The 26,912-nt window shown below is 42.3% G+C and overlaps 1 protein-coding gene across 3 annotated transcripts in view; it reads left to right on the top strand.

The window, feature by feature from the left end:
• The window catches only part of ZDHHC3 (zDHHC palmitoyltransferase 3), a 34,200-nt gene extending 8,609 nt beyond the window's left edge, over positions 1 to 25,591 (top strand). For 2 of the 3 annotated variants that reach the window (XM_082046389.1, XM_082046390.1), the window contains exons 2-7: positions 3,080 to 3,409; positions 6,049 to 6,173; positions 9,473 to 9,569; positions 11,331 to 11,412; positions 13,163 to 13,293; positions 21,708 to 25,591. In XM_082046389.1, coding sequence (XP_081902515.1) covers positions 3,104 to 3,409; positions 6,049 to 6,173; positions 9,473 to 9,569; positions 11,331 to 11,412; positions 13,163 to 13,293; positions 21,708 to 21,950 — 984 coding nt within the window. In that variant the 5' untranslated portion in view covers positions 3,080 to 3,103 and the 3' untranslated portion in view covers positions 21,951 to 25,591. Of the gene's footprint in view, positions 1 to 3,079; positions 3,410 to 6,048; positions 6,174 to 9,472; positions 9,570 to 11,330; positions 11,413 to 13,162; positions 13,294 to 16,038; positions 17,722 to 21,707 lie in introns of those variants that run through there. The other variant, XM_082046391.1, reaches the window with a different exon arrangement.
• The last annotated feature ends 1,321 nt before the right edge of the window (positions 25,592 to 26,912 follow it).

Raw genomic sequence — 26,912 nt, 5'->3', positions numbered from 1 at the left:
ATATTTGTCCTCCAGCCAGAAGTCAGGAGTGGACACTTGGGCTGTCCCCCCTTAACCGCTTCCTTGCTGCACTGCAAAAATGAGTCCCCAGGCTTTCAGACTGAGGTGCCTCAAGGCCACTTCCACTTTCTACGTATTCAGTCCCACAGCAATAGTTTTGGTTCCCCCCCCCGCCCCCAAATTTAGCTCAGTAATATTTGTGTGAGAGCTGTAGAACTCTTATTGGAGTGAAACCACTTCTGTACTTGCAGGAGAGGTGATTTGTTTGACTGCTGGATTGTGCTGTTTGGGACTAAACCCACAATTTTATAATCACTGTGTATTTGTCTGGCTTTCAGTCAGTCTCTGTTACTACTGACCTTAAGGTGACTTATCAAACTAATTCCTCTATTAAACAGAGTTTGCTTTTCCTGGGACCATTTCCTTCCTCTGCTTTGGGAAACAAAACCTTGCAGTGGGGAAAGGCTCAGAGTTTAGGCAAAAAATCTTGAAAGTCTGTGTTCAGGACTATCCCAACTTGTTACTGCACCTAGTATGTCAAGTCTAAAACTTCATTTTGAAATCTGAAGACCTAAATTACTGTTTCTTTCCTATTTTTTAATGCGATATGATGTTACTCTCATCTAAATGTGGTTGGGCATGAATCTTTAATTATGTCAACTTTGTTTTGAGCTGGCAAACCAGCGTAACAATTTTAATAAGATGATTAAATAATGCAATTAAGGTTAACCTGTTTCCTTGGAGAGGGGAGGGATTGAGTCTTTAAAATACTTGTAAAGTCTGTGTGAATGTATGAATACATAAGCATCCCTACATAAATGGTGGAAAATGCTGAAAAGGTATGGATTTAGTAGCAGGTATAGATTTATCTGAACTTAGACCACCAGATTGTTTGGGTAATCGCTGTTTCTGAAAATTATATGGTTTGTCTCCCTAATTATCAGGAGTCATGAGGCTAAATGATAGCTGTGGTTAAAATACAAAATAATTACAATGTGGTGTGTGAAGTTTGTGAATGAGGAGAAGTGTGTGTTTGTTTTTCTCACCAAAGTGAATGAGATCTGCACATGCAGTTTTATCTTGATTTATCTGTTATATGTGATGTATGACTGATATACTTTAACATTAATCCATGCAGCTTTCTTCAGATTCATAAACCATCTTAAACTCTCTCAGTTGGCAGCATACCAAACGCTAAAAACAGAAATATGAGAGAGTACCTGATTCTCCTGGGCTTTTTATACCAGTTATGTTGGAAAACAGGTACCATGAATGGTCTGGTTCATCAGCTCCTGTACGCTAGAAACTTTGTGCTTCTGGCTTTTGCCTCTGGATGTGGCAGCAGCAGTTCCTGTCACCTCAGTTCCACGTCACTCACACTAATACTCACAAGCTCATCACTTCTGTGCTTGGATTTAATTAACCATCCTTCTTGTTAATAAGCTTAACCTTTGGCTGTGAGAGACTAATTGTCTTCTTGTGGATTTGGTCCTCTCAAAATAACAATTACAAAGCAATTTACCATCTCCTTTCCTGTCTAGATAGGGGCAGTAGCATCTCCCTTTAGATCAGTATCATGCATCCCCTTGTACTTGGGAGAACTTAGCAATAAAATCTTTAAGAGAAGTTTAAGGTCCTAGATACTTTTGTGACCTTCTCATTATGTTTTCTATGAAATTTACCATTTTGTCTAGGCAACAATATTGCTTTTTTAACAGTGAAACGCAAAAATGGCTCCGGCATGATTTTTTTTGGCAGAAAACATAATTAGTGGTGAACATCGTCTCCCTTGCTCTGAATTAAAATGGAAAAAATGCACTCATTTCTGCAAAGAAGTGAGAATAATCCTTACATGTTGAAATAGGAGAAGGCTGAACCCTTCTGTTTAGGTATATGCCATTCAGGGTATTTGGTTGCAAAATTATTGTATCAATTTTGGTAGAAGGTGTGTCTTTATGTGTAGCTTGTAGTGGTTTTGAGCATTTAGAGCATTGTGCAAATACTCTGTGAAGAAGTGTCTTTGGAAGAAGTTGCTGGGTGTGTGAAGAGCCATTTCAAAGCGCAGCATTCCGGGTGTGCTCTCACATTGAGTGGTGTGCGTTCGCATTGCGGATTGATTGATCCCCTGACAAAGTCTAATGAGAACCTTTTTTTGTTTTCTCAAATGCTTATGTTTAGTGAGAGTTACATTGGAACTGCAGTAAGCACCGTGCATACCTGGAGTAGTACAGCTTCTAGCTCAAAATGAACCTCACCCTCTGGATAGACAAGGTGCCTGCAGAGGTGGAGGGGATAGGGCAAGTGTCTTTCTAGTGCCCTTATTGTGGTGGAGTGGATGTGTTGTAGCTAGGAATGCTAAAGGGAAGGTAAAGTGAATGTGGTGAAGGGATGGAGGAAAGGTGGTGGGAGGAGGATGGCAAAGCAGAAGACTTGAGGAGGTAAGAGTGGGGGACAGCTGTTGTTTGGGAAGAGCATCCCCCAGGCAAGACTAGAAATTCCTATCAAGATCTCTGCTGCTGCTTCAGCGGTTCCCACCACTGTAACTTCTCAGTGGTGTGTTTTTGCAGTTTTAGCCCAAAACCGTGAATCCATGGATAAGCAGAAAGGAAATCTCTTAGTCTTGCAAGCTTCCCAGTTTCGGTAGAAGAGACCTTTCCCTTCCCCAGGTCTGATGCAGTAAAATGGGACCCTGCCAGCTGTACCAGGTCATTCTTCCCACATGACAAAGTCTGGTTCTTCAGTCAGTGCTGTGGCTGCTCATGTTGGTGCCTGCCTGATTGTGGTTCTCTTCATTAAGACACTTTTTGCCTTTCCTCTATGGGGGCGGAGGTGGCACACCAGGGGATTTAATATGTAATTAACCAAGTCTTAAAAGCACTTAGAGAGTCTTCCGCGTAAGAAGTGTTCTGATAAGCGCAAGAGTCTGGTTTCCAACTCCATTATTTTGTGTTTGATTTATTTATCTTTTTTAGCTCACTTTCTGTAATTTGGAATATCCGCCATGATCTCCATGCCAGTATGTGAATGGGCCTCTGTGTGTCTTGCAAAGCAGTGAACACTGTTTCTGTCTCTCTTTCAGATGCAAGTATGGACATAATAGCCTATGATGATTACTCCAGTCCACCGCTTCAGAGATATTGAAAGGAAACCTGAATACCTCCAGCCAGAAAAGTGTGTTCCACCTCCGAGCCGCGCTTCCCTGGGAACAATGTGGTTTATTCGAGATGGCTGTGGTATTGCATGTGCTGTCGTTACCTGGATGCTGGTGTTCTATGCCGACTTTGTAGTCCTTCTTGTCATGCTAGTTCCATCGAGAGATTATGTTTATAGTGTCATCAATGGCACACTGTTCAACACCTTGGCTTTCCTCGCTTTGGCGTCACATTTTCGTGCTATGCTGACAGACCCAGTAAGTATATCTCTCTCCGTATGTCTTGCAAAGAAACAGGCAGTGTTTTTCTTGTGTGCTACATGTTGGGTAACTTAGTTGTTGAGTGAATGGCAGATTTAAATAACTTTTGTGTGTGAGGCTGCTGATGTGGTACACTAATTTCTCATCCCACTCAAGTCAGATGCAAAGTCAAAGACCCAGCTTTAGATTCCTATTGTGTGAGCAGCTCCTCCTTTTGCACTGGGAAGGAGAGCATTTCTCTCTGATGCTCTTTTCTCCCCAGTGGCAGAACTCGTGTTTGTGGCTTGTCGTGTCTTGACAAACAGGAGAGCTGGAAAAGCTGGTTTTGGTTGTCTGCCTTGGCAAGTATTGTTTCAGCAGAGTGCAGCAGAACGTGTGTTGTTTTGAAAAGCCATGTTACCATCTCTCATACTAGTGATTTAGTTGAGTTTATTGAACCATGCTGAAATAAATACTACGTGAGCGTGCTAAGAGCTGGCAGTTCTTAGGCAGGTGGGAAGCGACAGAGTTGTAGGAGCCCCTTGTATGCATGTCTCCATAGGGCATTGCTTTATGAGGGATCTGGTCTGCTGCTTGTCTTTCAGCCAGTGAAAAGATGCAGTTCAGTACCATGATGCTTACTCTGAGTGGCCTGTGATGGTTTATTTTGCTTAATAATCTCTGGACAGTAGTTTCAGTTCAAAACCCCATCTCCACTGGTCAGTGGAAGGATATACAAGCTCAGACTTCTGTTGGCCCTTTCCTCCTGAGTGTTCTTCTTACTGTTGGGAATGGCAGTGTGCCTCTGATATTCTAATTGTTCCTTCCACATGTCATTGCCTACTTGAAACCTTATTAGGTGCCATTAAAACTTCAGTGTAATCTTTGTTTCTTAGTTTCCAGCTTTCCCAGAAGCCTCAGCACTGCAGAAATGGCTTGATTTGGGTTAATTTCACAGTTTATGGTAAAGACTGATGCATGGCATGCTCCTGCTGCTGGGCAGAACTGTGAGCAGTAATTGAGCCTCTGAAACTTCTGGTAATTGGCCTTGGGAATACAGGGTTCCAGCAATTTGTTACATAGTTTATATCCTAGGGGTTCTTGTTGTTAATTATTGTGTGTTGTGTGGCTTTAGTGCCTAGGGACCTTCAGGTCACTGGAACTATTTTGCAGAGTTAGCAAGAACTCTCTTGAAACAAAAGCTGTTTTCTGAAGCAGACTGAGCGAGCAGTGTTGGAGAAACAGATACAATCTCTATGCAGAGTAACTGGGAAAAGATAAGTTAGTTCCTACTTTGTGGTGGGACTTTGTGTGCAGATGGCAAGAGCCTGTGGGATTTTGTTTTATTCTTTGTAGAGCTTTTTTTGTGGTAATCAGATAAACAAAACAGTGGGGGGAAGATAAAGTGAAGGGATGCAGCAACATCTGGCAGACAGTCTGAGTCAGGGATGGAGGAAGCAGCTGGAACGTGGAGAACCAGGGGCATGTCTGGGATCAGAATGAAACAGAAAGCACCACCGATGCAAACAAATAGGAATTCTTATTATAAATAAATGAAAACATGAATTCTTCAGAATTGATAGTGTGTTGTGCTTTTCAGAAACTGCCTTATGTGGATTTTTGCTAAAAACATTCGTAAGGTTTTGAGCTTTGCAGTGTACAAGAGAGAGAACATAAGTTGTAGCATTTTGTGGAAACTGACCTTGGTAATTTTTAAATTGGTCAGGAGGTTTCTGGAAAATTGAAAGACTGCTCAAGAAAGACTTATAGTACAGGTTCAACATGCAGTTCTCCCATTGATGAATATTATTCCTATTTATTGCTGTTGGGAGGCAGTATACATGTGTTAAAAAGAGACTGTTTCCTCAGAAATCTGTTAAAATGTTACATCCTTGTTTTTATTTCAGTATAAAAGCCTTTCATCCACAGAGGTGCATTTGTGCCAGTAGATGGGCATGGATTCATACAGCTTGTTTCTTGCCTTTTTTTTTATTTTTTTAGCAAATTTGTGGCCCTAGAAGGGCTGGAAACTCTTGAACTTAGTCTCCTGCAGCAGCAATACGTTACCTGTTTAAAGACACATATCATAGTGGCAGTTGTGCAGCTAAGAATGTTTTACTTAGTCTTATTCAGGTGGGAGGATTATTAGTGTTCACTGAATGTTAAACCATGTTTTAAATAACATATACACAATGGAAGCATAGCTATAAGTACGTGAGGTGTTTACCAGCAACTCTTACTGCCCACAGTGGTACGTCAGAAGTAGCTGCTTCTACTGGAATAGAATATCTACAGTTTCCAGTTTGCGATATGAAACACTGGCATGATAGATTTGTTGATACATGTGAAAAGAACGATGAGGATTCTTAAAGTATTTAAGGTTACTATAGGATTACGAAAGACTAATTGCTTAAGCGAGTATTTACTTATGTTAAAAAAAACAAAAATCACCCAAGTTATGTTCAAGATGTACTTTCATATATTAGGACCTCAATTTATTTTCTTGCTCTTCCTGGAACTCTTTTGATCTTAGGGAAGTTTGTATTTCTTTCCCTTCCCTCCCCTCCCATAGTTCTAAGTCATCCTATTGTTCTTAGCACTCATAATGTCCACAGGTTAATCTTCTGGTTTGTTTTGTTCTGTTTTGTTTTCTGCAGGGTGCTGTACCCAAAGGTAATGCCACAAAGGAGTTCATCGAGAGTTTACAGCTAAAGCCAGGACAGGTGGTTTACAAGTGCCCAAAGTGTTGTAGCATCAAACCTGACAGAGCACATCACTGCAGGTAAAGTCTTTTCTGAGGATTGCTCTTTTATCAAGACCTCAACACTTCTCCAGTGTGCCTTGATCTAAATTGTTACTGGAGTCTGAGAATGAAGTGGTTAAATTGAGAGACTGGCATCTGAATTCTGTTGCCAGTAGTGCCAGACACGTTCAAGCTTCCCTGAAAAAATCTCAGACCTTTTCTGACAAGTTTTCATCTACAGCGTGCTGGGGCTACTTCTTGTGAAGTGAGAAGTACTTGGAATGAATGCTGCCTTCGCTCCAGACCTTTAGTTGACTTTCCGTATATTTTCATGTAAGCGTGACTTAAAAAGAGACGCTATATGCCAGAATGCATAGCAATTCATTAAATGTAATGTCTCTCCAAAGGTCAGTGTCCTTTCTCTTCTTGTTTTCATTTGCAAACCCATTTGTCTTAACTGTAGATTCTATTTAGAAGTAGTATTTAAATTAAAACTAAAGTTCAGGTAACTGTATATATTTTTTTAAGAGTTCAAACTTCGACATTTTCATTGAGTACTGTGACTTTGCTTTGTACTTTGTGTTAGATCAGTATACCTACTGATCTGTCATGTCCTTTCTTCTCCTGGTGGGATAAACTTCCCTGAAGAGAGTAACTGCTAGTGAGCTTTTTAGTTTTTGCTCACTGGCAGTGAGCAAAATATAACTACTTCCTAAAATTCCCTTCTGCTTTTAAAACACGTGAACCTGCTTTCCAGTAAGGAGTTAATGAGTTTACACTGGTGTCCCTTCCTTACCTACTCAAAACCCAATACATGCTGAGAGAGCTCGTATCGTGGTTACTGCTGATTCATGCAGGGATCTTGTGGGGAGGAGAATGTGTAGTACTGAGCTGAACAAACTTGTTCTGCTGTTTGAATTTTTCATATTTATTTTCAGACCCTTAGTTTGCAAATGTTTTTCTTTTTTGTCAGTTTTTTTTATTTTAATCAAAATCAGGCGTCGGTAATTCAGCAGGAGCAATGTGATCGTGCCTATCACTTATTAATGCTACTGTAAAATCCCCTCTGACGCTTCTTCAATTATGAATGAAACTTCGCATCTAAAATTGCTGTCTTGCTGATGACTCACAGTATAGGTAAATGAAAAAGACTCTTTGGCTAAACACAAAAGCTCATCTCCATGGTCCTTATTTCTATGCTTTAAGATAACTTCATAGACATTAAGATTTGAGAAACTGAGCACTGATGCTGTTGAGAATCTTCAGTCAAACTTTTTTTTGGTGGACGAGGGGGATTTATTTGACTTTCACACATCAAGGTTGCACATGCACATCAGCAAGAGGTACTGCTAGCTGTATGCCTGAGGGACCAGAGTGCTTTTTGATTCATATACTATTTTTTAAGTGCTCTGTGGCCAGCAAACTACTCCCGCCAGCATCTGGAAGATGGGTGATTGAGCAGGGGGAGAGTGTTTGAGTACAGGCAATCCCCACTGCCTGTAGTTTTCAGTCTTAGTTTCTGAGTTTCCTTTTCTACCAGCTGTTTTCATGTTCTGCCTCTTATTCAGCTGCTTTTGGTATGGAACGGATGCTCTAGTATAGACTAAAAACTCTCAGCCTTTGCTACGTCCTTCATGGAGGTCGTCTTTGGCTTGGCTGCCTCAAGTTGTCAGGACCTAGGAGCAATTGAAGAGGTTGTTTGGGTACTTACCTGTTTCAGAGCCCAAGGGAGGTGTGTGTGCATCTGCACAAGGTAAATGAGACTAGAGGGAGCATCCTCCTGCTTTACACCACCTGCCCTGCCTCCTCCCCCCCGCAGCTTTTTCTTTTTTTTAGCAACAGTAATTGATACTTTTCATGTGAAGTACCATTTTCGGGCAGATAACTTGCTTTTACTGTGCCAGCTGATTGTAGTCCCCATGTAGCTCAAGAATCATGTCAAGCTGTTAATTCTAGGAAAAGAAGGATTTGTGGACTGTTGTCCGCTGCACCTCGGGCCAGCAGATAATAGGGATCCTGAGGAGAAGTGGCTCCTGATCTGGCCCCATGCTGGGAGGCTGGGGTCTGCCTGGCCACTCTTTCATTTAGGATCAGGGATGTAGCAACGCATTTGTTTTTCAGGCATGGCAGGTGTGGATCCCTGGGGATTACCCTCTCCTGCCATGGAGAGTGAGTGCAAGGCTGTTCTGACAGACAGGTTTTCTATTATTTATTCATACGTGCTCATAAGAACGTGTTTATGTTTTTGTTTGAATTTCCCTTAAGCATTTAGGTGTTTATTTGTTATATTAAGGTCAATTTTTTTTTTTTTTTTTTTTTTTTTTTTTTTTTTTTTTTTTTTGTTATAAGAAGAAAAATAAAATTAGCAGAGCCCTCAGTCCTTTCTGTTTAGATGCTGCCAGAATTGCTCTGGAATGGCTGTTTCCTTTTTTCCTGTTGTTTGTTTCTTTTGGGGTTTTGTGCTTTTTTTTTTTTTTCATATTTGATTTCTGTGCTTGTTTGTGCAATGTGGTATCAGGAGACTGCTGTTCCTCTCCTATCATATGAGAAAGCAGCAGAGAAAAACACTTCCTTTATTATGTGAGTTGGAGCAGTTACTGACTAAGAAAGAGAATGATGTTCAGACAGAGTAATAATCTTTTAATTATTTGACTTCTAGCCACAATGTGCAAGCTGGCAAGAATTTGCATGTTGATTTTATTAGCCTGGTTTTGTGAAGTGTTTTAACATGTAATTTTACCTTGAACTGTATATTGTGGTACTGTTTTCCTGACTGACTGCCACAGCTGTTGTGTGCTAGTATGTGGCTTACCTTGATGTTAAGAATCTGTTCTAATGCTTTATTTCTTTTTTTTTTGCAAGTTCCTGCTACCAGCTAATGTTAGTACATAAACCTTAGTCTGTTATTATCAACTCTGAAAAATATCATTATTCGTTACTGTTTTTTACAACTTCCTGGGTTGTTTCTTTTTGTTTGCTTTTCATCTGTGGACATTTTCACAGACCGAATAGGTTATAACTAAACTAAATCACAGGTTTTTTTCCATCTGCCTGAGTGTGTTGTTCAAACTATATTTTGATAGAACCACTGATGTGAATATTTTGCTAAGGTGTCTTATTTGGCATTATTTTTTTGCAATGGTGATTTGGTATTGTGTGGCTCATTTTGAGCAGACATGGTCAAGTGAACAAACCACAAATACAAATGTGGTGACCAGTAAATTCATTTAGGTTCCAATTTCATCTCTGATTCTTCTCTTCAATTTCTGTGCCCCCCAAGCCCCTGTGAAATCTTGTATTCCTGGAATGAAATGTGCTAAAGACCTGTATTCTTTCAGTGTTTGCAAGAGGTGTATTCGGAAAATGGACCATCACTGCCCATGGGTCAATAACTGTGTAGGAGAGAATAACCAGAAGTACTTTGTACTGTTTACAGTAAGTATATTACAAGTGTTGTTTGAGGTTGTCCAGCGGGCAGCGCTGAAATGCCATGTGTGAAGCAGCCCCGAAGGCTGGCTGCCTTTATTTTTTTCCCCTTGTTTCAGAAGAACTTTACAGGGAACTGTCGCTGACTTTATTTTGCTAATTAGGAAACACGCACAACACAGCAACAGGGGAAAAGGTGTCAGGGGAACTATTTGCCAGGGTTTTCATAATGTGAGTAGTTTGTTGTGGCATTAAGGCAGGGTCCCAGGCCATGTGTAGGTTCCTAAATGTTGTGTTTGTACGAGTACGTGAGTGGGATCATGTAATAAGAGCTCTTGCCACATCTGAAGTGAGGAGTGGGAAGTCTGCATACCCTTTGGCAGAGATTATCCACTTTTTACTTGCAAGTGGTTTATTTTCATACTTGAAAACCAAGGAGGTGTTTGACTTTTTCTACTATATCTGTGGCATCATGAGGACAAAAACAGGAGTGCAAACTTGAATACTACATATTCATGGAAGGGTTGAAATCTATTTCATCAAAGCAAACTGCAAATATCCTGTGGGAGTAGCGTGAGCATTGCAAGGCTGAGATTCAGTGATGCTGTTTTATTAATAAATCTTTTGAGACATCTGTAGGTTAGAGGAAGAATGTTCTCATATTACCAAGTAAAAAGGCAGAGATTTTCAGTTAAGTGGAACGGCTTACTGTTCTGTGGTGTGCTTTGTTAGGCTGTGGGTTACAAAACAAAATGAATCCAATTTCTTTGCCTTGAGCAAGGTTTTCTTCACCATGAGGAGTGAGTTAGGTGTTTTAATCCTATCAAAAAGATTTCTGTTTCTGTTACAACTGACATCTACTTTCAAGCAGGCTGTATTAAACACTTAATGTAGTGGAGAGAGAAACAAAAAAGGTTGCTGGTTTTGTTCTTAGTTATCCTTTTTGAGATCTGAGGAGCTGAAAGAACAACAGCACGCTCAACTTGCAAGGAAAAACAAAATATTCTCCTGTCACCTTTTACTGCTTCCACAGGGGTTTCTTGTAACATAACCCCTCTCACTTCCAATATTTGGCAGACTGTGTCAGAGCCTGTAGGTTCAGGAGAGTAATCTTTTTAGCCCTGCTTTGGTAAATTGTAGTGTGTGTGTGTGTAGCACTACATATAGTTTAAAACAAAAAGGATTAAGTACAAATTATTGAAGCTTGAGAGAAACTTTCCATGCAGTGTCTGCCTCAGGGAAAAAATACCTTTTTTCTTTCTTTTTTTTAATAATTTTTCCGAAACTCATGCTGGAAAATGGATAAAGTGCATGTTGTGGTTAAAACAAATTAGCTGTTTTTCTCTGGGAAACTGTAGTGCTCCTAAGAGCAAGGACGTAAGCTTTGACGAGATGATACCTCGATGTCAGTGTGTTGCTGTTCTCTGAAAGCTGCGCTGTACTCAGCTGAGATCAGGACAGTGAGCCGTGTGGAAGGCCGTGCTGGGGTGCAGGAGTCTGGGGTTCGTGCCCTCCTGGCTTTGAATTAGACAGTGTCCCTGCTGTGCACTCAGAGCTGTTAGTAAAGCCAGAATGAGTCTGTGGAGTCTTAGCATTTGCCAACTTCAGGGTCCTCATTTAGGAGGGATGGGGGAGGGCCTGGTGGCTTTTGGAGTGGTTTTTGGTTTGGGTTTGTTTGAAGTCTTAACACGTTATTTAAAGTATTTGGAAGATTTGGCATTTTGGTCTTTAAACTTACCTGATACCTATATTACATCCTTTGTTTTTCAGATGTATATAGCACTGATTTCCCTGCATGCTCTAATCATGGTGGGATTTCACTTCTTGTATTGCTTTGAAGAAGACTGGACAAGTGAGTACTAACAAAATATTTCATTAAAATACCAGATTAGCCTCTGTATAAGACCTTATAATGTAGTATGCTTGTAAGGCATACATTTTATGCTGGTTTCAGGAGAATGCTATCAGGGCTCTGCTGTGCTACCTCTATTGTTTGGGGTTTTTTTTAATCCTGGAACTTCCTCATTGTTTCTGACTTGCTGAGATCTCTGTCCTGAAAAGTCCTGTTTCAACTTAAGCCTAACACTGCCCAGGGAGAAGCTGAGATGCGAAGACACCTAGATAGTATGTGTGCGATAATCTACTGCTGATGTGAATGTGGCACTGATTTCCTGAATGCCAACACAAGATAAGAAGAACGTGTGTAATTTTTTTAAAAGGGTAGTGTGAATCATTCTTGCAAGACTGCCAGGAAAACATACTAACTCAGATCCAAAAATCCACCCTCACAAGAACAGACAATTCCTTTCCACACAAAAAAAACCCAACCAACCAACCAAACATAAAAATCCCAGCCCTCATTCTGGAGCAGCCAGTGAGTAAATTTTCACAAAGCCAGTTGAGATGTGTTTTTAAAAACACAAATAGATATAGGAAATCCTTTAGGTAATGCTGAGTCAAACAGCAAGCTGTCAAAGAATGTGTGTGCAGATGTATCTGCTGCTTGTGGATTTTTCTGGAAGAGCATTAGCTTCATTTTTCTTGAAGTTTCACTTGTGTCTTTCAATATAATGATCGGTTTTAGTTTATAATACTGCAGACAGTGGACACATTTACACATATGAACTGAATTTGACAGGGTTGTTCTGCAGTTCAAAACTTTTTCAAATAGCCACCAGCTGTCACTGAGAACATCTGGATTTTAATACAGTGGCCAGGGCCATAGGGCAAGGATACATCAAAAGAGTTTCCTTTGCCCACTTTTTAGGAGCCTTTATCTATGAGGGAAGCACTTTTCACCTGTCCCAGGTTTGGTGGCAGAACAGAGCAGTTCTGATAGATGGATCTGTGGTTCCATCTGCCTTGGATATGTGCTGATTGTGTTAGCCCCTGATTATGGTGTTTCTGTTAAAGCTTAACATCTCATGACAAAAATAGGATTTTTGGTGATTCTCATTCTTGCATTTCAGAAAAATATGGAGATGTTCAGACACGTACAACACTCAACACTATGATTTTTGCCCTACAACATTTTTCTTTCTCTTCCTTTCTTCTGCTCCTCTTTTATAGTTACCTTCTCATATTTTTTTTCAGTGCTTGCCAGAGTTTGCACTATAGAGTATGAGGAAAAATAAGAATTTGGCTTAATCTGCCCTTCTTTAGGTTATGACTTAGAGCAGTTATGAAAGGAAGCATACTCTAATTATCCTTGTGTCTTGACGACCAACTTTAGATTTCTAATGGGACGTTATCATTTTGGAAAATCTGTTAAGATGAAAGTTTAGGAGAGAATATACAGGTGAAATTGAGTGGAGTCCCAGTCAGTGTGCTGGGGAAACACCTAAGTGGAAAAGAAAGTTGTATTCTTGAAGTGTTGCAGGGTGGGGTATTTTAGTTCTGCTTTTATTTAAACTTGCGGGATCATTTTCATTGTTGAATACCCTCAGGAATGTCAGAACTTCCTTGTGCACCTTTTTGAGAATGATGATCGTGTAATTTATTTTGATAGCTTGAGTATGGAAAACTCATGGCTTAGCAGGTGTTAAGCAGCTGCTGCATTACCTGATCTCTCCCCTTCCAACTCCATTGTTTTGTCTCCACAGAGTGCAGTTCCTTCTCTCCACCAACTACGGTGATTCTTCTCATCCTCTTGTGTTTCGAGGCTCTCCTGTTTCTCATCTTTACCTCGGTTATGTTTGGGACCCAAGTACACTCCATCTGCACTGATGAAACGGTGGGTGTTTCACAGACGCTCCTTTACTCTCTCTCACCATTTGTATAAACCCTGTATAAAGCTACAAGATCTTCTCTTGTTGCACGGGGAGTTCATGTATATGTAGCCTTTGAGGAAAAATCCAGTGTCATAAACTGAGCTAGCACAGTGCTGGATTGTGCTCGCTGAAGGTTACTGTGAGTAGTATACACCTACATATTGGCTGGGATGCCGTGTTGACGGTACTTCTGATAAGGTGGGCATTGGTAATTGGGATTACTGTGTAGAGCGTTCGTCCCTGTGGATTCAAGAACCTTTTTCCTTTAGTGAAGTAGGTTTACTTTTATATTGTCTGAAATACAGCTGTGTGTCCCCTGGTGTCACTACAGCTCTATGTGCTGGAAAACCAGGATGAGCAGGTGTAGGAGGGAGATACATATACAGACACACAGGCACTTCTAGTCCTGGAGTAGTTAAATTTATACAGTCCTAAAATTACATTTGGCCTTTTGAAGGCAACTGTGAGGCTGATGTGGCCCCCGGTGAAAATGAGTTTGACACCCCTATTCTAGTCCATAAGGTTTAAGTTTTATCTGCTTGTTAAACAGTTCAAAAACTCTTGCCAGAGGGGGAAAAAGAGAGTGAAGTAGGCCCATGAAAACCTGCTGGGTACCATCTGGTGCAAAGCCACCATGCTGTCCCCAGACAACGATGGCATAGCAGAGGTTACATAGTAGTGTTGCAGTCCGTTGTCTATCCCATTTGCCCGCTTCTCTAAAGATGGAGCTTGTGACTCCTGGGGATGTTCCCACACTGTGAATACTGCTGGCCTTCACCAAGCATGCTCAGATACCTTAATTAACTGGAGTGGTTGAAGTGATAAGTCTTAAAAGAGCAACAACTCTTTCTTCTTCCGCTACCTCCTTTAGTTTTCTTTCCACTTCACTTGTTTGCCCATGGCCAGTTGAAGCTAGAATAGGTATTTTTGCTGCCATTTGAGAGCTATGACTGGCATTATAGACTGTAAGAGCCCATTGCTCCTGAGTCTTTTTTGCAGTACTTTTTCAAATACTCGACTTCTGCAAGAGGCTGCTGTTCACATTGTGGCTCTTGTGTGTTCAGAGGAAGACACCAGGTGTTGTTTCTGCTGGGGAGAGCCCTGGGAAGAAGTACAGTGTCACACAGAACAATGAGATCCTGCCAAGCTTGAGTTTGTCAATAAGCACGTGAATTAGCAATGCTGCCTGTGAAATCATCATTTGGATTTCTCCATCTTTGAAGCCTTTCAAGAGTTTTTAGAAGCTGCTTCCTATAGCTGGGCACCCAAATAAGCCCCCCCAATTTTCCTTTCCCCTTAAATTCTGGGAACTTATAGATATTAAAAGAACAATGCCACAATCTAAAATAAGAAAAGAAACATGGCTTCCCCCTGTTGTGGGTTGTGGGTTTTCATTTTTGTTTTCTTTTTAAATATGTGCCATTAAGGGTTTTGCTCTGTGGAATGTCTCATTATTGATTTGCTAGCATTGAGCTGGTTGTGTCTGGCAAGCAATCTTTTTTGAACAGAGGAATATTTCCAGGTGAAGTTCTTGCAGGTGCGGTCTCTTGCGATGTTTTATTTTGTATTTTAGAGACAGGGCTGTGTCTTGCCCTTTCTCCCTTTCTTCTTCCAGTCGCTGGGAGACCTAACTCCACATCTTGTGTACGTTGTCCCACCAGGATGGTTCCTTTCTGCCTGAAGGGACGCAGAGCCCTAGTATGTTGCTGTTGTCTCTAGAGGGGACATTTACCAGGGATCAGCACAACTGTCGCAGTTGACCCATGTGTTCTGCAGAGCTCCCAGAATTGGTAATTTGAGACACACAGATTCATTACAGTGCATTAATCCAGAGCACGGGAGAGACATGTAGGTCGGGAGAAGCTGACCTTGCAAAAGATGCGAAGTTAAAGAACAGAGTGATCAGCCCGCTGCTGCAGCCTGTCTGAGACTAATGCTCTCCAGTGACTGCACCCATTCATTTTGCTTCTGCAGCAGCCAGGCACAGCTCTCCTGAAAGACCAAATTCACTTGTTGGGTGTTAGGCACGATACAGATAATTTTTTACTTTTTTAATGATTGACTAGCGAATGTTTTAGCTGATTGCTTGACGGCTTGTTTTTGTTCTCCCGCTAACCTTTACTAAGCAATGCCAATGATTTCTCTCAAATCGGTGTCTTATTTAACCCTTTCTCCCTGCTGTCAGCCTGTGCATGATTCTAATGAAACATGAAGAGGCACCAGGTAGACTCAGCTACACTGAGCCATGGGCACTTCCTGAACTTGCTTGGTGAATCTGGGAGCATTATCGAGATTGTCTTTGGGTTTGTGGGTTGTTTTTTTTTGTCTGCAAGCTTATAATGGTTTCCTCTAAAACTTTTCCATCTGGTCAGCACGTAATGCTTTCAGCCATTAAAGCACATACTTCATGATAGGTTTTAGGTGGTGGGCTTTTTTTAGTTGCCATCAGATGCAATTGGAGGTCAGGTCTTAAAAGGTTTATGAAATATCTAGGCCTGAATAAAATGGAAGTAATTTTATTTGCAAGGAATATTTTCTAACCTTAGTATTTTTCAGTATAAAACAATGAAAAGGAAAGGCAGTAAAGACACATTTATATTTTACTACTCCATCCTTTAGAGAAGGGATAAGTGAGAACAGACCTTTCCCCAGACCCAGAACTACAAAATTTGAGCGTTTGACTGAAAATGTGATATTTCTGTTTTCAGGGAATAGAACAGTTGAAAAAGGAAGAGAGAAGATGGGCTAAAAAAACAAAATGGATGAACATGAAAGCAGTATTTGGCCATCCGTTCTCTATAGCATGGCTTAGCCCATTCGCAACACCAGACCAAGGAAAAGCAGACCCATACCAGTATGTGGTCTGAGGAACTCTTGACCAGCATTTCCACTAAAATAGAAACATATTACAGCACTACTGTTATAAATTTTCCATGAATGTTGAAAACACAAAGCAAAACAAACTTTTTTTATGTCTATTCAATGGCTGATAATTGCAGAGAAAAAAAAGCCCTGTATTCCACAATTTCAGATAACTCTGTATCTCTGGCTGAAACTGCTGCTGCTTTTTTTTTTTCTTTTTTTCTTTCTCATTGTTTTTTTTTCTCTTTTTTTTTTTTTTTTTAATCTTGTTAACTTTACTGGCCTTTGTTTCTCTCTGCTTTCTGTATGGCATAACTAATGTGAAGGGGATCCTCTTTCTCTGTTGTGATCCACCTCTTCTGAGTAGATTCTCATGCTGTCTCCTGACTGTGATGAGCTCTGTGGAAGACATGTGAGTGCCAACAGCCCTACACAGACACCTTTGGACCTCCCGAAGGGGCACGTTGCTCTTTCGTAAGCGAACTTGAACCGGGAAGCAGACGCTTCACTTGCCAAAAGGTGCAAGGCACGAACGCGACACAGCAAAGAGCCAGTTGACCTGGTGATCGTATATAGTTAAAAGTACTCAAAACAAATGTTGCCAACAGCAATTCCCACCCCACCCTCCTTTTTCCTTCCAGCCACAGAACTGTTTCCATCTTTCTGGCATTATTTTGTCTGTTCCCTCCCTTGTGCGCAGGAAATCGTTGCCCTCTTAGGATAACTCTGGCAGATTTTAGAAGACTCGTTGGATTATTAAATGCCTTACATTTGCAGGAAAGAAAGAAATCTAATTTTCAAGTGTTTAGAATAGCAGAATCATGTTGTTTGTGTATATTTGTCTTGGTAAATGAGTTGTTAGAACAATGCCTGCTAAACAGTGTTAATGTGAAAAACTGACATGAATGCCCAGACTACGATAAAGACTAATGTTGACAGGATGTTAGGTGTACCAGGGCGATTGATTCTATATTCTTAGCGCTGCCCTGATTTAGAGCTTTGTAAGTCTTTTCTCATATCTATGCATACATGTGTATGTGTGTAAACACACACACGTATATGTGTAAGTGTTTGCAAGTGGGAAATATTGATGGTAAGGCGCATGCATATTGTTATGAGCTGTGTGGTGATGGAAGTGGGAGGGACAGAAGTCGTTCCAGAAACGGGTAGAGCTAGACCATTCATAATTACAGCTGACATTCTTGTGTTCAGGCAGGAATTTTATTATATTTTTGGATCATGACTCCCATGGGTTCATCAAATGAATTGCAAACAGAGGAAAAATACAAATCAGATGTGTCCATGACTTCCAAGGAATCTTTTCTTTCCTTGGTTTAAAACAAAACGGTATTTTTTTTGGAAAATGACCTGTTTAGACTGCTTCAAAGCCATGAGGGAAGGGAAGGAAATCAGGGAAGGAGAAATTTAATGGATGTCTCGTTTTGGAAGTAATGTGAATGCTGCATCTTTTCAATCTGTCAATGCTTCCATATGGAAAACAAATGCAATAAAACTTTTCCAAAAACTTGTTTGCTGTTCCTATTTTCTTTCTTCAAACACTGGGAAAAATCTGTAGTCGTTTTGTGAACTTTCACTTCCGTACGCAATCGGGCAGGAGCACATAAAGATTAATTGATGGTGCAACTTTTCAGTTGAAAAATGAGTTAATCAGTAGTACAGTGGTGGGTTAATCAGTGGTTTTATTTCCCTGCTCGGAGGAGGCTGTCAGTGAGTGCGCTGCGGTGCGAACAGGCTGTTTCTGCAGCCCTCCTGCCTCCGGGGCGGATCAGCGTGAGATCTCTGCAGCACGACTGCCCGGAGGGAGCCACGGGCTGCACTTGTTCCTCGCCGGGAAAGCCATTTGAAGGAAACGTGGCCTATGCAGACACGTTTCCGTAGCAAAGAAAAGCTGAGGTTTTGTTTTTTATAGTGCTGATACTGCTGGTAGTGGAAAACTACTGTAAATAAACACGTAGCTCTGGTATGCAATGCTGTTTTTCAGAGAATGGTCCCAGCTTAATGGTTAAGGGCTGGATCTTCAGCTGCAGTCAGTTCAGTCAACGAGGGATGTGCAGGTGATAACTTGATCTGGTGGAGAATCTGGCCCTAAAACTGTCTTGGCGCAAAATCATTGGATAGAATCACAGAATCATTCTGGTTGGAAGAGGCCATCAAGATCATCAAGTCCAACCATAACCTAAATCTAGCATTAACCATGACCCTAAGAACCTTGTCTGTACACCTTTTCAACATGTATTGTGGGGGCAGGCTTTAGTCACCTAGGCAATTAATGAACAAATGCATCTCTTTGTACACTTCATTGCTTTAAAAATTGTTTTGATTATAAATTCCACTGGTGCACATTCCAGTTTTCGTTTGTTTTTAATTATCCTTATTCACTATGCATTTTGGAAGGAGATTGGTTATTTTGACTATTGTGAGAAAATGTGTAATTGGTGGGTTTTTTTGTTTGTTTCAAACATGCAAATTGTTAAACAGCATTATGTAGCATTGGTATATTCAGTCAAACAGTTTTGTTTTAAATGAGGCGTCATCACAGCTTGCAGAAGTGCCCATTGGTACCTGTTACGTGTGTATCTCAGTAGCTGGGGCTCTTCAGTGTTACTTGCACTGTATGGCTTGGTGGTGCAATGTGGATTATAGTAAATGTGGGTCAGTGTTAATACAAGAAAGGCAGACTTACCAGTTTGCTCATGTATTTTCTCAGAACTACCCGATCGAAGATGCTTGCTCTGTTCTAGTGTGGCTGAGAGAAACTGAGGGATAAACTTGATCAGAGGCAGGACACCTTTTTTTTTTCCCAAATCCAAGAGGTGCTTCAAGCAGCAATGAGTGCAAAGACCTGCCATAGGGAAAGACTGCCTTCATCATGATTTCTGATAGCAACACTTCCTCTGTCTTCCCCTTTGAATTGTTACAATGCTTTCCCCTTCTATTCTCTCTTTCCCTTTGGATTTTAAAAGTGTATTTAAAAAAATATATATGCATTTCTTCTAACATGCAAGAGCTGTCCTGCAGATCGCTTCTGGGTCAGGCCACACAGTGCAGCATCCTCCTCTGGCGCTGCGCAGGAGCAGATACCAAGGGCAACAGTGGGACAAACAGGGTCTGTCCTGCAGTGTCGCAGTGGTAATGGGTCACCCTCGTCTTACTGTCCCTGCATTCGCAACGCTGCACCACTTACTGAAATGGGAGTGTCCGGTGTTTAGATATCGCTCTGCGTATGTATGCTCTTTTCACTATTTGTTCAAAATCGTGTAATTTGAAATAGTGACAGGTGATGCTTCCTGAGCCCTTTTTTTTAAAAAAAAAAAAAGTGAAATAGTTGTGCAATGGGAAAGAGAAACAGCTGATAGTTGAATTTGAAATACAAAATTCTCACTTTCTAAAATAATGGTGAGAGATTTGAGGTAAATATATAAAAAAAAAGTTTCATTAAACAGTAGTGAAACATCTTCAAGAGTTGTGCCTTTCTTCCTTCCCACTTTTAAGGCAAAACCTCAGGCCCTACTGACTGTGGGGCAGGCAGCCAAAATCAGACCAGGATACAATTTTTAAAACTTCTGCTCGTTTTCAATACATGCCCTGCAGGGATTAGCGAGGTCAGGCTGGGTGAGGGAAAGTATGCCCCTGCCTGCGCTGATTAACTGCTCCCTAATCTGGTTTTAGTGCAACCTCAGCCTGACCTTGCTCATAGCCCTGGTTAGCAGATTCTGTTTGGAGCAGGTGAGGGATGTCATTTTGGGGAGCGAAGAGAGGGCTCGCTGCCCAAAAGTGCTCAAGATCCTTATTCCCCATCTAGGTGGCAGTGTAGAATGAACCAGGTTATGGACCTGACTGAGGGCAGGATTAAAGTTCGTGCTGCTGGGAAAAGTTTCAATGTTTGGTGGCGGTTTCTCCTCCTGCCCCGTGCTGCTTGTTTTCCTTCTGTCCAGATACTGCAGCACTAACTAAACACTGCAGCAGCAGCAGCAGCACCCAGTGCCTCATCCCAATTGTATAGAGGCTGCGAGGGATTTTCCTGGGAATAGTAAAAACTGCATTTGCCAGCTTGGGAGCAGATCAAAGAGACACCGTGTCTGTGCTTAGCATTGCAAGATGCACGTTTGTGCTTCAGGGCTTGAATTTTTCCCAAAATTGCAACCCTGAAGACTTAATGTTTTGTATTTCATCATTTCTGCACGTTTGCTGTTGGATTTCTCCAAAGTTAGCATGAGAAATGCTCCGTAGATGAAGCTCCCAAAAGCTTTGCATGCAATTCTTCAGTTTATGGTGTGTTTTCTCCCAGGCCTCCTCATGCTGACTCAATGTTATTGCAAAGCCAAGCTGCTGCTGCATTAAAATGTTGTGTTAGTTACAAGGCTTACTGCAAGTCCAGCTGTGGTGCCACTGAGCTGTTGCGTGTATTCATTTCCTCCCGCTGCAAAGCTTTGAAATGTTTTCTGGGTCACTAGGGAAAATCTGCAGAATTAGAACACGACAAGTGTATTTTTCATTCCAGCTCCTCTAAAGCTGCTCTTCTAAATGGTTTTAACTGAATTTGCTCATTTTGTCCTTTCCTTGAGCATCTAAAACCTTGGAACCAGTATTCTTGATTCTCTAAGAACAGCATTTCTGTGTGGCCACTTGTGTATTGTCATGAGCATATCGTGTGCAGCTGTAGATCTTCTTACATGGTAAAGAAGATGGGTATAAAAATACATGCTCTGTTTCACATAGTGGTAGCTTTAAAAAAAAATTCTTAGTTCCTTATTTCTATGTGAAGACGACTACCAGAACAAAATGTCACAGCCTAAATTTGAAGGATATGTTATTTAAATGCCATTAAAATGTTTGCTTTAGTAAAAGTGATGCTCTTGGAGGGATGATAAAATCAAAATAGTGACTGACCAAGGCTCCGGTGTCCTGTTTTGAGACCTCCTCTTCCACCCATATGGATGTCCTCATGTCCCAGTGAGCGGTGTGGTGTGATTTGTCTTAGACAACTTGTTAAATGGAAATTTTGTTCTTAAGTATTTGCTCTTCACTGGTGTTCTTATGTCAGCTTCTAGTGACAGTCCTAGATGTGGCTATGGTAAATTCCTGATCACTGGGAAGAGTTGTAGTATTTTGCTTGTATCTGGACTATTGTAAAATGGCTAAATAAGGTGAAATTTTAAATTTTAATTGCATTTTGTTATTCCTGGAGGGATTAAAAAAGCATCAGGAGAAAAGATCCATGTTTCCCAAAGGGATGGCTTTTTAAAAGCCATCTCTTTACCATACAAATCAATAGTAACTTGTACCGAAATAGGTCACCGAGATTCATGTTATCCGTGGATTTTGTCTTGTTTTAGGCTTTTGTTATGAAACTCTCAGTAACACGAGACATCTGTCTTCGTTGTTCACTAAAACCTAAGCAGCGACCTGGCTGTAGATGAGCCATTTTGCACATGCTGCTGAGGTTGTACCTTCTACAAATGCAAGACGACCCACAACTCTTCTCTTCTTGCAGGGTATTGAGCGTCTTAAAAACCAGAAGCCAACCTGGGAGAAGATCAGCGGCTGGGAAGGAATGAAGCTGGCATTCGGTGGTGCCTTCTCCTTGGGCTGGTTCAATCCCTTTTCAAACCTGAACTGCAGGAGCCCAGTGCCGGCTGAAGCGGCAGCAGCAGCTCCTGCATCTGCAATATTGACCCAAGAAGAAATTGAGCAGTTTCTCACTCGAGATGTTGCCGTCCCAGTGTTACATGAATAAGCAAAGCATTCTCCAAGGTGTCAAGAGCAGCTTTCAGGTGGTTCTTTTTTGTTTGTTTTTAATAACTGCTTTTGCTGGAGATTTAAAGGGTTGTTTTTTAACATACTTTGGGTGCATTAAAAAATTCAGAAGTATTTATCTGGAAGCCGGGTACAGCACTAGCAGAAGCAATGCAAATCTCCAGAGAAAGCTTTGTAAGGGATGAGATTCATAATCTCCTTCTTGGACCTGCGACAAGTGCTTCATTGAGCTTTTCTTACTTGGCCTTTAAGGGAAGTTTATAATTGTTGGATAGGTTGGCCCCAGCTCCCAGAAATGTGCAGTCCCAAGGAGACTGGTTAATCTTTTGTTCTTACAGCTTCTTGGAGGGCTAAATAATAAACTCTGCGCAATGGCCAGATTATCCCAGATCCAAAGGTTTTCTTGGAAAACGTGTCCTTTTTAGCTCTTTCTGTGGATGCTGCTTCTGGATTATGAAAACCACTGGTGCTCAGGTCTTGGCAAAGGTGGGATACCAGACTACAGGCACAGCAGATGGGTGAGCTCACCGTGGGTGTTATTCCTTTGGGCTCCAAAATATCTCCAGGGGTACGTTTTGACCCTCTGTGCTCGTGGGGCTGCCCAAGACTTTGGCTGAGAGGACAGCGAGCTGGTGGTGGTGCTGGGCTGGCGGGAGCCCTCATCCACAGCCAGCACAACCGAGAGTGGGCAAGTACTGGCCAAGTTTTCAAGCTGCTGGTGGGGAAAATCTTTTGCCCAGGATGTGTGGTTCCTGAGCACGTACGATGTGTGGAGCGGGAGCTGCCTGGCCGAGCTCTGCAGCCCAGAACACAGGCAGCTGGTCTAGGTTGGGCACCAGGGATATTTCTGCCATAAAGAAGAGGGTGATGTGTGAGCACCCTGCTGATGGAGGTACTGGCTCTCTCCATTTGTCTTGTCTAATTTAGATGTCTGTCTTTTGTTTTTCCTTGATGGCCAGAGTTAGCTGAGGATGAATATTGCTTCTTAATCATACTAGGGTTTAACATTGTGCTGTTATTTCCTTACCCTAATTTTGCAGCCAGCTCCTGGAGCACATTGGTGAGTGCATAGCAGGAGCGTGCATCGCTCAAGGAAGGCGTCACTGCAGGTGGCAGTAGTTGCAGCAACGTCCTGCAGAGGTGATGCCAGCCGCTGCATCCAAACATGCTACAAACACTCGGTGTGCTCCAGACGTCAGTTAGTGTGGTTTTAGTTCAGACTGTTTTTCAGGTTTGTTTGTTTGTTTTTCTTCTTCTCATGTCCCTTAGCTCACTCATCAGTAAATTTTGCAGGATATTAGAGACGTGCTCCTGGTTTCCCCCCGCAACAGGACGAGCTTGCTTTCATCTCCCCCACCCCTCTATAACGTGGACCAAAGATAACTGTTTCCTCTCAAAAGTAAGAGAAAGGAGTTTTGGGGATGAAGGCATAGTATTGTGCAAGACCTAGATGAAGTTTTTATTATTTATAGAAGCAATACCAAGTGCAATTTGTGCAAGACGTATTAATGGTGTGACATTAAGGGATACTGTGAAGGGATGAGATTCTCTCTTGCTCTTGTCCTCTGCCACAGCAGTCCCTTTTTCTGGCAAAGGGACTGGGAGCAAACTGAGTGCCATGACTGTTAGGAGCACAGCTTGGCTACAACCTAGGGAGTATTCCCAAGCAGTTGTTCTATCCTGTATCCCCTCTGGATGTCCCCTCTTTTTCAATGGAAATTAGATTTAGAAAAAAATGGGTTTATAAAAGCCTTTTTTTGTAAAGGGAAACAGCCTGTGTTTGTGGAGGATTGAGGTGTACTCTTGTGTAATTTAGACATGAGGCCTTTGAACGTCATTGCTCTGTGCAACAGTGTGAAAGTGAGTGAAGAAGCTCTCCTGCTCCTGCACCAGCCTGCGTTCATAGATAGAATCATAGAATCATTTCAGTTGGAAGAGGCCCTCAGATTCATCAAGTCCAACCATAACGTAACCTAACTCTGGCACTAAACCATGTCCCTGAGAACCTCATCTAAATGCCTTTTAAACACCCCCAGGGAGGGTGACTCCACCATTTCCCTGGGCAGACTGTTCCAATGCCTGACAACCCTTTCCGTGAAGAATTTTTTCCTAATATCCAATCTAAACCTTCCCTGGTTGAACTTGAGGCCATTTGCTCTTGTCCTATCACTTGCTACTTGGGAGAAGAGACCAACACCCTCCATGCTACAACCTCCTTTCAGGTGGTTGCAGACAACGATAAGGTCTCCCCTCAGCCTCCTTTTCTCCAGGCTGAACAGCCCCAGTTCCCTCAACATACTTGTGCTCCTTTGCCAGCCTCCCACAGGAAAGGGACATCAGGGACATATACAGATCTATAAGGGATTTCCTATAGGGAGCAATAGGGATGTTGAAGGAGAAAAAGTAAAAGTGCCCTTTTTAGCTTATGTTTTCTACTTTTGGCTTTCTGCTCAGCCTCTACATCCAATTAATTCCCTGCCTCTGGTGCCGTGTCTGCAGAGGGAATGGTGCTATGGAGTCCTGGGGGAAGAAACTAGTTGATGGGGATATCAGCTCAGGAGAGACCCCCCCTTGCCCTATGTTTTGGTGATGCTTCTTGGAACATGGACCCCATTTATGTATCTTTGGGTAGGCACAGGTAGAAGCAGAGTGTTTCCTCCTCCACTCTCAAAAAAAATGGTTCTCCTCATCATGAGAATAGGAATCCTTTGCTTCTGTTTCCCACCTCTTGTGTTGTTCCTCAGGTGCTGGCATTTCTAGGTTTTTGTTTCTTTGTTTGTTTTCTAATAGCTGAAATGAAAAAGCAGTGTGAAGAGGGGGGGTGAGAGCCAGAACAGCGATCTCCCCTTCTCCCATGGTGCAATTATGGTCTGAGCGAGAGACAGAGACATGGCCTTGTGCCTCACATGGAGCCATGGGCAGCCAGCCCAGCTCTGGTTCTGGTGCCCCCAAAGACTTTGTGGGGTGACTTTCTATATCTAGCAAATTGCTTTTCTTGGTGTCTCTTCACTGTCAGACTCCCTTGTCCCCCTCTTCTTCCTCCCCCCCGAAGTCCCAGCACCCCTTGGTGTATCTCCTCCATCTTGATATTGTGTGGCAACTGTCAGAAATTGCAAAAGTCGTCACAAGTTGGAAAAATCTGTTTTATCCACAGCTCTGGCATAAACCTCCTTCTTTAGTGACTACCTGGTAGCTTGAAACCAAATGTGATTTTCGTGAAATTGAAACCAAACGCGCCGTTTTCCTTCCCTTCGCTCCATGCCCTCCTTGCCCCTTGTTAAATTGTGCCTTCGCCTGCGGGCCATGTTGCTGCAGTCCCAGCTGGCTCGCTGGACACCTGGGGAAGGTGTTCCTTGAGAGCAATTGCAGTGCTGCCGACTGCTGGAGGTCCCATCGCTGCTTCGGTGCGAGGTGTTGATACGTGATGGACAAGGTCGTGGCAGACGTGGAAAATGGTCTTGTACTTCTTATCTGGTGTCTTCTACAGCAGGTTTTCTATGCAAGAATTTACATCTCTTAAAAAAAGAGATATAGTTATAGATATATATATATATTTCGCTGTTTGTAACTCCTTTTTATGCCTCCAGTCACTATTGTACTTATTAAAGGACTAATGCTCCATCTACCAAGGCCCACCTGCTCTTCCCTTCCCTGCGGTCACAGTGCAGACCCTGTGCCCGCTCTGTCTGGGGAGAGGGGCACCTGCTCCCAGCCCTGTCACCACCGAGGTGCCCTTGCGGGGACCCAGCGTTACCATGGGGCACCAAGACACCCTGGGCAGAGGGGTGGTGGGGCCCGTTGAGTCTGACTTCCTTTTGTGGCCCAGCTGCCACCCTTGGGCGCTCCTCCAAGGGTTCCCTAAATGTTTGAAATGCAAAGCAGTGAGCAAACCCTTCTTTTTTTCCTCCTCCCTTTTTTTCCTCTTCTCTTTTTCCTCTTCTCTTTTTTACCCCCTTCCCTTTTTTGCCTCTTCCCTTCTTTTCCCCCTTCCCTTTTTCTCCCTTCTTTTGTTTCTCCCTCCCATTTCATGGGCTGGCATGTAACCAGCCATAGTTGCTGGTTTTTGCTGTGGGTTTTTTTGTTTTTTTATTTTTTTAATTTTTTTATTTTTGTTTTTGTTTTGTTTTGTGTTTTGTTTTTTGTTTGTTTGTTTGGTTTTTCCCCACTCTGCAGCCCTAATGCTTCAGCATTTGCCTTTTAAATAAACAACGACGACAACAACAAAACCCCCTGCGCTAACGTGTGGCTTCATTTCCTCTTTCCGCATGGAAATGCTGGAAACCCCAGTGCCTGACTGCCGCTGGCCATGTTGTGGCAATGCTGTGGAGCAGAGCTGTCCCTTGCCACCGGTGGGCTTGGGAGGTGCTGGGGTGTGCGGTTCAGTGGCAGGGCTGGGTGGACTACAGATGTGCACAGCTGTTGTTTCCTTCAACTTGACTGTGGCTGGAAGAACTCCAGATGTACATCACCACCAAGGTCCAACATGTAATCCAGCAGAATTCAGGGCGGAAGGGGAAGGACAGAGGTTTTATGTTTCCTAGGAAGCACTGGTAATGGTGCTGGAGATCGTACTTCTGCGAAAAATACCTGAAAAACCCCCAAAAGAAATTGGGTGTGAGGAAAGGAAGATGTATGAAAAATGGTGTTTGGGGAAACTGCTAGGTTTGCTCTTTTTGTTGTCTAAAGACAAAAAAAGGTCCATGCCAGTACATTCCCCATCTGATGAACTAGGAGGGAGAGGGAATCGCCCAGGAGGGATCTGCTTAAAAAGTTTCTTGATCTGTGCAGCAGCCTGTGGTGTGGTGGGGTCCCTGGGTGGCCTCCCATGTAGGACCACAGTCCAGGCAACCAAGCAGCTGCAAAACCCCTCTGGACTGACACCCATCACCAACCGATCAACACCTTTGTGAGCTCCAACCCCTGGCCGGAGGTGGGAATGTCC

The sequence above is a fragment of the Streptopelia decaocto genome (assembly GCF_964273445.1).
Source record: "Streptopelia decaocto genome assembly, chromosome: 2".
NCBI classification, from domain to species: Eukaryota; Metazoa; Chordata; class Aves; order Columbiformes; family Columbidae; genus Streptopelia; species Streptopelia decaocto.
This window is presented reverse-complemented; position numbering and strand designations above follow the sequence as displayed.